This window comes from Pinus tabuliformis, chromosome 2_2 (genome assembly GCF_031772625.1).
Source record: "Pinus tabuliformis cultivar Carrire ecotype Pingquan chromosome 2_2, CPIR1, whole genome shotgun sequence".
Taxonomy (NCBI): Eukaryota; Viridiplantae; Streptophyta; class Pinopsida; order Pinales; family Pinaceae; genus Pinus; species Pinus tabuliformis.
In genome coordinates, this window is record NC_142300.1 from 687,091,056 (window position 1) to 687,106,834 (window position 15,779).

Here is a 15,779-nt window from a genome sequence, read left to right on the forward strand (position 1 = left end):
TGGAAATCTTAAAGATATTACCTTTGACTCTCTTGTAAAAAAATTTGCTGAAAGAGAGAAAGCCTTTGGAAAGAAGATAGCCCCTAAACCTTCTGAAGAGGCTGTGTGCCTTGCTCATAAAGAAAATAATCCTGCTCAAGATTCTTCCAGAGGAAGAGGTGGTCGAAGAGGAAGAGGAAGATATTTCAGAGGTAGGGGGGGCAGACACTCTCAAGGAGAAAAGACAGGCTTGCACTGCATACGCTGCAAAAGAAATGGATCACATGATGCCTCTACATGCAAGTTACCATGGGACAAAATTGAGCAACAAAGAAACCAACAGAAAGGTAAAACTAATGACACAGAAAAAGGTAAAGCACCTGAATCCACTCATTATGTTGTGGCACAATGTAATATCAGAGTAAATGAAGACTTATTTAATGCTTCACTTGCTTCTTGGAAAAATGATTGGTTGCTTGATTCAGGAGCAACTTGCCACATGACTCATAGAAAAGATTTTTTTGAAGAATTTACTGACAATGTTGATGGAGCAGTATACTTTGCAGACCAATCAAAAATCAAGCCATCAGGGCTTGGCACAATTAGGCTTAAATTGCCTGGTCTTCCAGACTTTCTTCTGCATCATGTTCTATATCTCCCACAGCTGAAGAGAAACTTGTTGTCCTTGGTCCACATCCGCCAGCAAGGTCACTCCATTCATATGTTTGATGGCAAGCTTGAGGTGAGAAAAGCATCTGACCACTCACTTGTCATGAGGGGAATAGAAGAAGAAAGGCTTCTCAAGCTGCAAGGTACCTCTGCTCGTGCACAACATTTCTCATACAATTCTCATTATGAAGAAGGTACACTTCCATCAAGTTTATTATGGCATGCTAGATTTGGACATTTGAACTATGACAGCCTCCGCTTGTTGAAGAAAAATGGTGTCGCTGGTTTGCCTACAATTCCTAGGAAATTTAAGCAATGTGATGCTTGCATTATAGGAAAGCATAGAAAAGAGTGTTTTCATGATTCACATTCAAGAGCACATAGAAAACTTGAACTCATTCATTCAGATTTATGTGCCCCAATGCCTATTCCTTCTGCAAATGGAAATAAATATATGATGACATTTATTGATGACTACACTAGAATGTGTTGGGTTTATTTATTGAAGAACAAATCTGATGCTTTTCAAACATTCAAGAACTTTCATAAATGGATTGAAAATGATGCACAATCTCATATTGGGTCTATTCGAATTGATAATGGAAAAGAATACACATCAAATGAATTTGAAAACTATCTTTGCCAACATGGGATCAAACATCAAACAACTGTGCCTTATAATCCCCAACAAAATGGTGTATCTGAAAGAATGAATAGGACAATCTTAAATATGGTACGCTCCATGCTCTTCTTCAAAAATGTAAAAATAATGTTTTGGGCTGATGTTGTTCTATGTGCTGCATATATAAAAAATAGATGTCCATCTAATGCTATTAGAAACAAGACTCCATATGAAATGTGGTATGGGCACGTTCCTTCGGTAAAGCATCTCAGGGTCTTTGGTTCCACCTGTTATGCCTTGATACCAAAGGTACATAGAAACAAAATTGGTCCAAGAAGTCGTAAGTGTATCTTCCTGGGGTATTCAAACACCTTCAAAGCATACCGTCTCTATGATGAAGTCAATAAAAAGTTTGTTGTATCTAGAGATGTAATTTTTCTTGAATCATCCAAAACTGAGAATTTTGTTGAGCGACAACTTGATCACTTGGATAGATTCACAAATGCAAAATCATTTCAAGAATTTGATAATCAGATTCCACATCTTGAAGGGGGGATTCCTATACTAGATCAACATGTGGAATCTTCTTCTGAAGAACTCTCTCCCCCGCATGAAACTCCAACAACGGATGATGCTTTAAGTGATGTGATTGATAAATTGGGAGACTCAATCTTGATTCAGTCCCAACTCAATCAACAGAGCAGCCTGGACCATCTGAGAAAGGTCCTCCAAAGTGGTTGATAAAGACACGTGAAAGTGTTCATCCCGATGAGGTTGGAAAGACAGGAACTAGAAATTCAAACCGGCAAAATGGAGGTGATGTAGATGACTCTAATTCACCTGTTGATATGGATGTTTCTTATGATTGTGAATTGAATTTGTCTACAGATTTTGAATCAACTTCCTTCAAAGAAGCTGCTTCTCATGATGAATGGAAAGAAGCGATGCAAAAGGAGTATGATGTCCTCATAGATAATGACACTTGGAAGCTGGTTGATCCTCCATTAGGAACCAAACCAATTGGCTGCAAGTAGGTCTACAAGAACAAGTATAAAGCTGATGGCTCACTTGACAAGCACAAAGCCAAGCTTGTGGCAAAAGGTTTTGCACAGAAGGAAGGGGTCGATTATGAGGAGAATTTTTCCCCCACAGCAAAATGGGCTACCATCCAGACACTCTTTGCCCTAGCAGCTCAGAATGGTTGGAAAGTCCATCAAATGGATGTAAAAACTGCTTTCTTGAATGGAGATCTAAAAGAGAATGTTTTTATGTCCCAGCCTGAAGGATTTGCTGTGAAAGGACATGAACATAAAGTATGCAAACTTGTGAAATCCTTGTATGGCCTCAAACAAGCACCGCGAGCCTGGTATGAAAAACTAACTGAGCATCTTCTGAAACTCAATTTCAAACATTATGATCTTGATGATGCAACTTTATTTGTCAAGAAAGTTGGCAAAACAGTTGTATATCTTGTGGTATATGTAGATGATATTTTGATGACAGGGAACAATGAAAGCTACATTACATCCATAAAGAGGGAATTGGGGAAAGTTTTGAAATCACTGATTTGGGCTATGTTCATTACTATCTTGGTATTGAAGTAACTCAACATCCGAAGTCCATATTTCTTTCTCAAAAGAAGTACATTGGAGATCTGTTGAACAGGTTTGGCATGACAGAATGCAATCCTCTTACTACTCCAATGGAACAAAACTTAAATCTCACATCTATTGAAGGAAAAGAATTTGAGGATGCAACAAAGTATAGACAACTTATAGGAAGTCTCAACTACCTAACTACTACCAGACCAGACATTTCGTTTGCTGTTGGAATCCTCTCCAGGTTTATGCAAAAGCCTTGTGAGGGACATTGGTCTGCTGCAAAAAGAGTTCTAAGGTACTTGAAGGGAACTCAAGACTTTGGAATCAAGTATACACAGGTGGATGACTTTAGCTTGATTGGATACTCTAATTCAGACTTCGATGGAAACAAAGAAACTGAGGTATCTACTTCAGGATATGCTGCGAGTCTTGGATTAGGAGCTGTCTCCTGGAGATCACACAAACAATCAGTTCCAGCAGATTCCACAACAAAAGCAGAATACGTGGCAGCAACTGAGGCAACAAAATAAATTGTGTGGCTTAGGAAAATTCTTGAATATTTGCAGGTAAAACAAATACAATCAACTCCACTCACGATTGACAATACCTCTGCAATAAAGTTGGCCAAGAACCCAAAGTTCCATAATCGAACGAAGCACATCAATACTAAATATCATCTGATTCGACATCATGTTGAGGCCAAAACAATCCATCTCCGCCATTGTTCCACGAATGAGCAAATTGCAGACATCTTCACCAAAGCGCTTGGAAGAGAAAAGCTTGAAAGATTCAGAATGATGCTTGGACTCACAAACATCCCTTCAGATTAAAGGGGGGAATGTTGACACCTAATCATCAGGATTGGGTGAATATCTGAAATTGATGTAAATAAATAATAGAGAATATGAATAGTCACCGGGAGATGAAATGAACAGTCTCTCCCTCATGTATATAATAAACACCAACCTAAATGAAATCAACGAATTGTTTTGAGGAGTCACTGCCTGGTCTGACAAAAACCTTTTAAAACAAGTTAATGTAGAAAATAAGCACCAAAAAAATATACTATTAAAACACAAGCATGTGGTGTAATGACAAAGAAAAAGTATTTAACACAATTTCCAATGGCTAAAATGATACAAATACGCTAATTACTTGTCTCTCTTTCTATATATATAAGGAGCACACATGGTATAAGCTTAATTGCTTAACCCAACAAAATATATTTGGACAATTGTTTCAAAGTTTTCCCTAAATCTTGTGGTGATTTTCTATACCATTTTGAATAATTGCAGGCTTTAAGCTTATTTTCAATCATGAGCTTTTTAACAGATTGAACATGGAACTTTGAATAATCATATACGACAAAGCTTTTGCAGTATGATGTACTGTTAGTCAGAAATAACCATGAAATTGAGAAACTTCAAGGGAACATGACCAACACTCAAGACTTGAAGTTGAGGTGAACATAGAACTCTTAAGCTCTTAAACCAACTTGAACAAGGAAGCTAGAATTTATTTGAAAAATTTGGTTGTCTAGGCTTCAAATTTAGTGATTTCAAATTTAACAATAAATTTGCTAAGTGGGATGACTTAACATGTAATTTGACCAATATTCCAACCAAACATGGATTCAAGAATTCACATGGCAACCATGTAGAATTTCCCACTGTAGATCAACATATTATGCAATATACTAAAGCAAAATACAAGATCCACTTCCACAACAAACTTGCGGAAGCTTAATCGAATATGAGCAAGATCAGATAGAACACATATAACTGAGAATGAGAAATCAATCACACATGAACACAGAAGAATACTCTGGGGAAAGCCTCAGCTAAAAACCCCGATCTCTGTATTATCATACAAGTGGAAATATGTTCAAATTACACAAATAATCAACTCACAAGCTATCATGCTCTCTCTGCAATCAAACAAATATAGCTCACAGGCTAAATAGACACAAGATATGCCTTCCCTCAGCCCTCCAAGCCTCCTATTTCCTTGCGCAGTTTTCCTTGGGGTCCAATGCTACCACCTGTGTGAATTGGCCTCATCACACACTCACCAAACCCAAAAGTAACTGCACAATCTCCAAGGAATGAATTCCTTCTGCATGCAAGAGATATCCTCCATGGAATATTCCTGCAACTGATAGTACATTGTCCCATCATCTGATTTCAAATGGGTCTCTGTCTGAACTGACATGCATGAGTTATTTATGAAAGAATATTCAGTTATCTGAAGTGTAGCAGTTACATGCATGCATGCATTAACTAATTGAACTCACAATTAGTTCAACAAACTATTTGAACTAATTTAACTGGACTTAACTCAGTTAACTGAGCTAACTAATTACAACTCAAATTACAACTCATCCTTATCTCTTTAACTAAGGGATAACTTCCTCAATCAAAGGGATAACTGTTGCATGTCCTCACATAGACTTCATGTTTGATTTTCTCCAACTAATTAACTCAAGATGAATTAATTAATTATTAATCAAACAACTGCTAAAAACAAATTCGAATTTTACTTCTCTATTTTAGTTCAGGGACTAACTAAAATAGGAAGGTATCCCGAAATGCTATTTATGGCAATGCTATTTTTAGCACTTCTATATTTAGCATTTCTTGTTGCTATTTTCAACACTCCCTCTCAGCAAGAAATGGATTATCAGTAACCCCAATCCTGTCTCTGTGGAACTCGAACTTGCATTTTGACAATGCCTTAGTCAAAATATTTGCATCCTGTTCCTCGGTCGAAACATACAGCAACAACATGATCCTCTTGACCACACAGTGTCGAAGATGGTGATATCGGATATCAATGTGCTTGGACCTGTCATGAAAAACTAGATTCTTAGAGAGTTTGATACAACTCTGATTATCACAGTAGATCACAGTTGGATCCATCCTCTGACCAAACAATCCCACTAGAATCTTCCACATCCAAATGGCCTCGCATGCTGCCTGACTGACAACCATGTATTCAGCCTCTGCTGAGCTAAGTGCAACTGACCTCTGTTTCCTGCTGTACCAGGAAACTGCAGCTGAACCAAGGTTGAAGATTCCTCCAGAAGTGCTCTTCCGGTCTGATGGACTCCCTGCCCAATCCACATCTGTGAAGCCCTGAAGCTTCACTCCCTCTGTCCGTTTGTACCACAATCCATATTGATATGTGCCTCTGAGGTATCTTAGCACATGCTTCGCTGCCTTCCAAAACAGCTTGGTAGGCTGAACCATAGCTTGACTCAGTTGGTTCACCACAAAGCATAAGTCTAGTCGTGTGTTCACTAGATACATAAGTGAACCCACAAGCTGTCGATAAACAGTAGCAGCTACTACCTCACCTGAAGTAGCATCCTCCTTCCTCCAGTTCCCAGCTAGAGGAGTCTGCATGGGCTTGCACTTCTCCATGTGAAAGCACCTGAGTATCTCATTGGCATACTTGCCTTGAGACACAAATACTTCCCCATCTTTCTGCCACACCTCCATGCCTAGAAAGTAGTGCATAAGACCCATGTCTTTCATCTCGAACTCTCTTGCAAGGTCCTCCTTGCAAGACTTGATCAACTGATCATCACCTGTCAAAATCAGATCATCCACATAAAGAACAATGATCAATGGCTTACCTTCTACCATGATGTGGTAAAGGTTCACATTTGCTTCACTCTTGGTGAAGCCCAACTTGGTGAAATAGTTGTCAATCCTGGTGTACCAAGCACGGGGTGCTTGCTTCAGCCCATACAAAGCCCTCTTGAGTCGGCACACATGTGACTCATGATCGAAGGTCTCGAAACCCTCTGGCTGCTCAATGTACACCTCTTCCTTAATCTTCCCATTAAGGAACGTGGTCTTCACATCCATCTGATGGATCTTTCAACCCATCTGAGCTGATAGTTCCAACATCGATCTGATAGATGAGTACCTTGCTACAGGAGCAAAGGTCTCATCGTAGTCAATCCCCTCGACTTGTAAGAAACCACGGGCAACAAATCTTGCCTTATGTTTCTCAACACTGCCATCAGCTGCCTGCTTTACCTTGTAAAGCCATCTGGAACTCACCACTGACTTGTCCTGAGGTCTTGGGACAACATCCCACACACTGTTCTGAATGATAGAGTCGTACTCCTCTACCATTGCATCAACCCAGACTGGTTGTTGCACTGCCTCCTTGAATGAAGAAGGTTCAGACTCTACACACTCCCCAACCAGGACCATGTAACCAGTTTATTGATTGGGCGACCTCCTTTGTCTGCGCTGAGAAGATGGCTGTCCCACATTCTCCCGTGCATCCAGCATCAACCTGTCAGCTTCCCTTGAGTGTTTCCGCCCATCTTTGAAGACTCAGCATGAGTGGATGTCTCCACTCCCTGATCCTCTGCATGCGGTTGCTCCGCATCACTCTGAGGCTCCTCCTCCTTAGGAATTGAAAGTTCCTCCTCTGCATGCAACTTGAGCTCCCCCTCAAGTGATACTCGCATGGCTTTCTACTCATTGAACTTCATATCTCTGCGTACCACTGTCCTCTGACTGGTAGGCAGGTACACCTAATAGTTGTGGGTGTATCAGTGTACCCCACAAGTATCCCCAACTCAGTTGTTGGATCTAGCTTCTTCCAGGCATCTTTGGTCACATGGAAATAAACCGATGATCCAAAGATTTGGAAGTGACTCACATCTGGTCGCTTCCCGGAAAAGGTCTCCATAGGTGTCTTCATTCCCAGTATAAGGTGCGGGCTTCTGTTCTTCAAGTATACTGTTGTATTGCATGCCTCAGCCCACAAATGCAGTGGTAGGCTTTGGTCATGCAACATCGCTCGAGCTGCTCCCACAATCGATCTATTCTTCCTTTCGGTCACCGCATTCTGCTGTGGGTTATGGGGTGCCGTAAATTCCCGTTTAATTCCTTTTGCAGTGCAGAAGTCCTTAAACTGTTAGGAAACATACTCTCCACCATTGTCGCTACGCAAGGCTTTTATTTTCTTTCCAGATTCTTTCTCTGCCAAGGCTTTAAACTCACAAAACCTCAAGAAGGTCTGATCCTTCTTTTGCATAAAGTAGATCCAACATCTACGAGAAAAATCATCAATAAAAATAACATAGTACCTTTGTTTAGCGGTGGAGGCTATAGAGAATGGTCCACAAACATCTGAGTGAAATCACTCCAGGATTGCTCCAGCTCTACTGTCTCGATCTGGAAAGGAAGATTTCGCATACTTACCCAAGGTACAACCTTTGCATGTATTCGTCTGCTCCAGTTTTCCCTTGGGAAGTCTGATAGAAATCTGTTGCATGATCTTCAGGGCTCCATGGTGCAAGTGGCCCAATCTTCTATGCCATAGCTCGCCAACATCTTGGCTCTGCACCATCTCAGCTTTGGAACTCAATGCAGCACAGTCGTCTACCTCCAGCTTGTAGAGATTCTTTACTCGAATCCCAATTCGCTTGGTCTGTCCAGTGCCGATATGCCTCAAGAATACCTTTCCTTTACTAAAGACTACATCATAGCCTTTATCTTCTAGCATAGCAACAGACACAAGATTCTTTTTTAGACCTGGTACGTACTTTACATCAGTCAGGGTGAGAGGAGCTCCATGCTCCCTCTGAAACACAATCGTACCTTCACCTGAAACATGGTACTTTCCATCATCACCCATCTTGATCCGCATCTGGAGATCCTTCTCCTCTAAGGTACTGAAAATATTCTTGTCACCTGACATGTGGAATGAAGCTCCACTGTCTAGGTACTACACACATCCCACCATGGATGAAACCATGCATGCGATAAGAGAGAAATCCAACAAAAACTATGAGGCCAGTGCTTCACCATCAGATCCCTTCGAGGATCCCTTCTTGGATTTCTTCTGTGGACAATTCGTAGCATAAGGACCCACTTCATGACAATGAAAGCATCGCACTTTCGATTTGTCAGACTTCTTCCCACCATGGGAAGAACTGGATTTGGAATGGGACGCCTTCCCTTTCCCTTTCCTCGCCTTACTCGTTAAGGCTAGATTTTTTCATCATCTTGTTTTGATGAAGATCCATCTCTGGTGCTTCTTCTTATCTCCTGCATCAGATCCGACCAAAGTCATTCCCAATCTGGCAGTTTCTCTCTTCCATTAACTAAGTCTTGGTAACTATTCCAGCTCTTAGGAAGACTAAGGAGTGCAAGACTCACCATGTCATCATCGGTTGTCATGATCCCTACACTTCCAAGCTCATCCCTGCAGGTGGTGATCTTGTTTAGATATGTAGAGATCGTGTCGCCCTTTTCACACTTGATTTTTCAAAGCTTGTCTTTCAGCGCCAACTTCTTTTGATCGTTGCTGTTATGATATAGATCTTTCAATGTTTTCCACATCAAAAACGGTGTCTCCTTCCCATGGAGGCTCGAGACAATGTGGTCTCGAACTCCCTCCAGGAGGATTCTCCTTGATCTAGCCACACATTTCTTCCATTCCGCCAATTTTGTAGCATTAGCTTCTGCCAGCTTGGGGACTTCTTGATCAATGAAGTACTTTAGACCGTTGTCCTCTAATACTGCTTCCATGCAATCCTTCTAAGCTATATAATTCGAGCTGCCATCAAGGGCATACTCGAGTCTTAAACCACTGAATGCCATTGGTGAAATTGAGATGTGATAAGAACTCGATTTCTATAATCAGGAACTTCAAACTTCGAACTTCTCCCTTCTTTGTATACTATTCTTCGTTTTGATCACCTTTGCTCCAATACCATGTAGAATTTCCCACTGTAGATCAACAGATTATGTAATATACTAAAGCAAAATACAAGATCTACTTCTACAGCAAACTTGCAGAAGCTTAATCGAATATGAGCAAGATCAAATAGAACACATATAACTGAGAATGAGAAATCAATCACACATGAACACAGAAGAATACTTTGGGGAAAGCCTTAGCTAAAAACCCTGATCTCTGTATTATCACACAAGTGAAAATATGTTCAAATTACACAAAGAATCAGCTCACAAGCTATCATGCTTTCTCTGCAATCGAACAAATACAGCTCACAGGCTGAATAGACACAAGATATGTCTTCCCTCAGCCCTCCAAGCGTCCTATTTCCTTGCGCAGTTTTCCTTAGGGTCCAATGTTGCCACCTGTGTGGATTGACCTCATCACACACTCACCAAACCCAAAAGTAACTGCACAATCTCCAAGGAATGAATTCCTTCTGCATGCAAGAGATATCCTCCATGGAATGTTCCTACAACTGATAGTACACTTTCCATCATCTGATCTCAATTGGGTCTCTGTCTGCACTGACATGCATGAGTTATTTATGAGAGAATATTCAGTTATCTGAAGTGCAGCAGTTACATGCATGCATGAATTAACTAACTGAACTCACAATTAGTTCAACAAACTATTTGAACTAATCTAACTCGACTTAACTCAGTTAACTGAGCTAACTAATTACAACTCAAATTACTACTTATCCTTATCTCTTTAACTAAGGGATAAATTCCTCAATCAATGGGATAATTGTTGCATGTCCTCACATAGGCTTCATGTTTGATTTTGTCCAACTAATTAACTCAAAATGAATTAATTAATTATTAATCAAATACTTACTAAGATCAAATTTGAATTTTACTTCTCTATTTTAGCTTAGGGACTAACTAAAATAGGAAGGTATTCCAAAATGCTATTTATGGCAATGCTATTTTTAGCACTTCTATATTTAGCATTTCTTGTTGCTATTTTCAGCAAACCATGGAGTTATGATCAAGTCTTGGGGAGTAAGGCTTCCACTGGTTTTTAAAAGATGTAATTTTGCTAAGTCTAGACTCTATATTTTTAGCAAACACACACAACAACCAAATTGAAAAAAGAAACCACAAAAAGAAAATGCTCACATAAATATGAAATCCATGAAAAAAATTGATATATAACATTCATTAGTCAAACTACCATGCAATAAGAAAAATATGCCAACCAAATAGGTGTATAATCATATTGTAAAATAAAATTCCTAAAAGCAACACACTATCATCCCCTTGAGTTCTAGAATAAGAAACACTAAAAACACTCTCAACCAAAAAAAAAAAAGAGTCCACACAATGTGATACAAACAAATCCCCTAACACCCTTATCAATCTCTAGAGTAGAAGAAACTGACAAACAATAACAAAAATATAAATAAAACTATATGAAATGTGATATTAAACCTTCCACTATCCAACACATAAAGCTCCCATACCAAACACATAGAAAATTCCAAGCAAAAAACTCCATACATACATAAACATAAACAAATTACTAGATCTTAAAAAAAAAAAAAACAAACAAACAAAACAAAACATCCAATTCATGCAAAGAATACCCATTGCTCACACATATAAAGAAATAATGACATTATAATGATAGATGAACCTATAAGAAAAAAATAACATTGTAATGATAAATGTCTCATAAAGTTGTGATCAAATAACTTTTTATAAATAATTAACAATATACTTTATAACCAAACAAATGTCCTAACTCTAATAACTATTATTACTTACTAATTTACTGAAACATCACTTATAAACACACAAATAATGAGTAATGCTCTTTCTTGAAACACAATATTTAATATTCATTTCCTGTTATGAAAAAATGTGAAGGAGATGTCTTGAGATTTAAGTAATTATGAAGCTTATAAATAAAATCATCAAGAAACCAAAACTTCAACCATGGGAAAGGTAAATGGAATATATCAAAATTTTAGGAAAGAGATATCTTGCGATTTAAGTAATTATAAAGTTTATAAATAAAAACACCAATTAACCAAAACTTCAAACATTGGAAAGGTAGAGTAAATACATCAAAATTCTATGTTGCAGCCATAGATTACTCATTATTCAACACTGCGTGGAAGAAAATATAAATTATTACACTGCTGCTTCAAATAAATTTCCATAACCATACACTGCTGCTTGAAATGTGCATAACACTAATTTCAGAAAACTGTGAAAACCATTTCATGAAAATTAGTAAAGCCATGACAACGACAATTCAATTCACAATGAGACGATTGAATTTTACTGAAAGATATACAAAGAGTTACATAAATTCGATACAGAGAGTGAAACTTATCACGATTTGCAGCTTTATTTCTGTCACAGAGTGAGTGCCGCTTATTGGAGCTATAAAACATTAAAATAATACTTTAATAATACATCACCCCCAACCAAAAACTTTACAGATCACATGGCTCAAAGAAAATTCAATGAATGAAATTGAAGGAGAGGGGGAGGAGTTAATGCGGAGCGGCAGGATTGAATGCGGTGCAGTCCCTCCGAACGTTCCCTTGTCTGAAATTAGTTTTCACTCCGACATTCCCGAGTTTGACCATCGACACGACAAAATTGGAGAAGAAAATGTCCTGTGAGAGAGCGAAACGGTTGACTAACTCTGCGGTAAAATTGTTATGAACGAGGTCCTGATCGGAAAATAGGAGACCCTGACCAACTTTCAAGTTCCGGAAATACTGGTTGTCGAAATTAAATGGAGTGATGATATCGAAGGCCTGGAATTCGTTGGGATTTCCGCCCGCTGGGCATCTTTGTTCGAGGGCCGAAACAAAGGTCGTATTCAGAGCCGGGTCGGTTTTTGTGGTGGAGGAGAAATTGTACAGGCGGTTCGTAAATTGATCGCAGTGAGAAAACCCTACAGTGTGAGCACCTGCAAACATTAATGAAGCCACTTAAATATATTGGTCAGAGCATTAAAGGTGGTGGTGCAGGGTGAAAATAATAAATATGAGCATTAATGGGCAGAATGGCCATAAATAAAAACGGAGTCAAAATAAGATCTCTTTTTGGGTTGTGTAATTTGGAAATTTGATAGGAGATTTTTCAAAATGTTAAATTTAAGTGGTGTAATTTATATAAATGGAATAATAAAAAATCACAATTTTATTTAAATAAATTTGTAAATAAATACAATGTGAATTTTTAATATTATTTTAGAGGTTACGTTTATATTTATTTTTGAAAAAGTGATATATTTGTTAATGGTTTTTTTAATATTATTTTAGAGGTTACGTTTATATTTATTTTTGAAAAAGTGATATATTTGTTAATGGTTTTTTTAAATATAATAAATTTGTGGAAAATATTTTTACATTTTAAATTTGGAGTGAAAGTTTAATTCTTTCGGTATTATTAGTGGATAGCTTTAGGTGATGGGTTTTTCTTAAATAATGGTAATGAGTCAAGTTACATAATATATCTATAAATAGCAGCTAGTCATGTTTGTCTTCACCGTTAGTTTGACAACTAAGTTATGATAAGTTTTTTCACTATGAAAAAATATATATATGTTCTTGTTATCCAAGGACTATTGATTCTCAATGATTGAAGTCATTAAATTAAAACTCATCATGTCACTTGCACCAATTGAATCTAAATAGGGGAGGATCCCAATCATTTCTCCCAACCACCCAACTACTAGACATAAATCCAATTGACTACAATCTCATGATTTTATTTTTTATTGTTTTAATTATTGTCCACATAAATCTATAGTGAGTGGTTACCACTAAAACTCTAGGTGAACCATAAGTGCCCCATGCATCGGTGGAATTTGAAGGCAAATCGCTTGTCACCAGGTGACTTGCCCATCAAATACAATTTAAAAATTTACAAAACTATGAAGATCCTTCTTTGAAATTGTGAAAATAGGCTGAGGTGTGAAAACCATCAAATTTGACATTGAGTCTATTTTGAAATTCCAACCTTGTCCCCATGCATGGCTCACAAGGCTTTCGCAAGGAATTTGAACTTCCAACCACACACTTCACAAAGACATCATATCATGAAGAATAGTCAATTGAAATGTGCTCTAAAACTTCACTAAATTTAAAATATTACATTTATTTTAAAAAACAAAAATATAAAATAATTAGAGTTCTCCAATTTATTTATAATATTTCAATTTAATAAATTTAAAATATGAAATGAATCATAAAAATTCACTAAATTATAACTTTATTTTAAATTATTATTAATATTAATTATATAAAATATTATAAATAAATTAAACATATATACATTAAAAAAAATATGTTACATAAAAAAATAGTGTTAAACAACCATAATCAATAAAAAAATAGTATCAAAAATATATTTTTTGTAAATAATAATAGTCTTCTTTAATTAAATTGAAAAACAAAAACACATATAGTTATCTTCCAAATAAATCTCAATTTCACTATTACTATTAAAAATATTTAATAAATATTAAATAATAACTAAATATTTATCATGTATTTAATAACTATTCTAACTACTTCCAATTAATATTCATTAATAATTAAATTAAAAATCTAAAACCACTATTCTAAATAAAATACACCCATAACCATAATACTATATGAAATCTAAAACCACTATTCTAAATAAAACACACCCATAACCATAATGCTATATGTAAAATTTCAGTTATACCACTACTGCTATATTATTGCAATTAAATGGATAAATGCCCACTGCTATAACATCAGCATTGCAACTGAATGGACAAATACCTGATAAGACAACCAAGTCCAGCACGGACAAGTTTAGAGCAGCAAATATGTCGATAAGTTGGCTTACATTAGTGTTGGCCCCAGGAACCTTCCCGCGCGCTCTGACAGCCCGCGAGATCAGGCCATCTAATCTTCCTTTGGGCACATCCCAATTCGGTCCTCCAAGCTGTCACAAATAAACCAGAACATCTTTAAATCTGACAGAGGATTCTTGGTTTTAATCTCAACTACCATGTTAGTGAGAATTCATTACCAGTCTCACAGCATCTCTGGCTGCCATAGCTATAATGTCAGCGCACGATACAACCCTTGGGCAGACACTGTCCACAGCTTTCTTCACCTGGACGATAGCGTCGAAGGCATTCTGAGCTATATTGTTCTCAGGGAGATCCCTTTCTGCTCTATTGTTGGGCGTTGAGCTAATCATGATGGAAGCATCGCATCCCTGTCAAAATGCAAAGTCCAGGAATTTGAGTTTCGGAAATATTGTTTTTAGAGAATCTCTAATTTTATTTGGATTGCAGATTAATTTCTAGAATATTTTGAGATGAATAAAAACTAGGTCAATTATTTAGCGAAATTACAATAACCTCAATAAAACAGTCGTGAAAAAAGAGCCGGAGTGTTGAAGGAGCAACGACATTCGATTCATTTGCCAGTTTTCTCATGGTCTCGAACACTATCGAATCCACGGTCGGGCACGAAACCCTGTAGAAATCCACTGAGAGCTGGCCGACAACGCTCTGGATTCCATGGATGAGTAATATTAGACAGCAAAAGAATTTCGCTGACATCTTTGTAGTAATGTATATCAATATCGTTTGTTCTTTAAACCAAGATACACAGTTCTCCAAGGAAAAAAAACAGATTGACAATATATCTAAACACCCACTTCTTGATCTTCAAATGAAAATGTTGCATACGGTAATGCTACACCATAAATTTCTTGGTGAAATACCGTCACAGCGATATATAGGGCACCCCAAGAGCAGAAATTCCTTTGACCAACGATCTGCGCAATATTCTCTGAGTAATCAGAATATAGCAGCGATTGCTTTTGAACAAGAAATAGACCTGAGAAAAAAACAGTCCGTCACATATGCCCTTTTCTGCGTAATCGGCCCGGCATTTCCTTCTGTCTATAAAGAAATGCAAGCCTGACTTTGAAGGACCTGCGCGCTACCATTAATAAACCACAGCTGGCGCCGAAAAAAAGAGAAACTCGGTGCCCAACGTGTCTACCAGACGTGAAATCCGCTGCGCGATATACACCTATTCATATGCTGCGAATTTACGATCGTTCACAGTAGAACCGTCTCCTCTCAGCTTGCTTGGGCAGCAATGAAGTGTGGATTCCGTT

General features: G+C 37.7%; 1 protein-coding gene across 1 annotated transcript; it reads right to left on the reverse strand.

Moving 5' to 3' along the window:
* Positions 1 to 11,937: 11,937 nt before the first annotated feature.
* Positions 11,938 to 15,373, reverse strand: LOC149194525 (peroxidase 50-like). Its single transcript, XM_089407684.1, has 4 exons — positions 15,010 to 15,373; positions 14,673 to 14,864; positions 14,420 to 14,585; positions 11,938 to 12,573 (listed from the first exon to the last, which is right to left on the reverse strand). The coding sequence occupies exons 1-4, from the start codon at positions 15,211 to 15,213 to the stop codon at positions 12,149 to 12,151; spliced, it is 987 nt and encodes a 328-aa protein (XP_089263810.1). The 5' UTR covers positions 15,214 to 15,373; the 3' UTR covers positions 11,938 to 12,148.
* Positions 15,374 to 15,779: the final 406 nt, after the last annotated feature.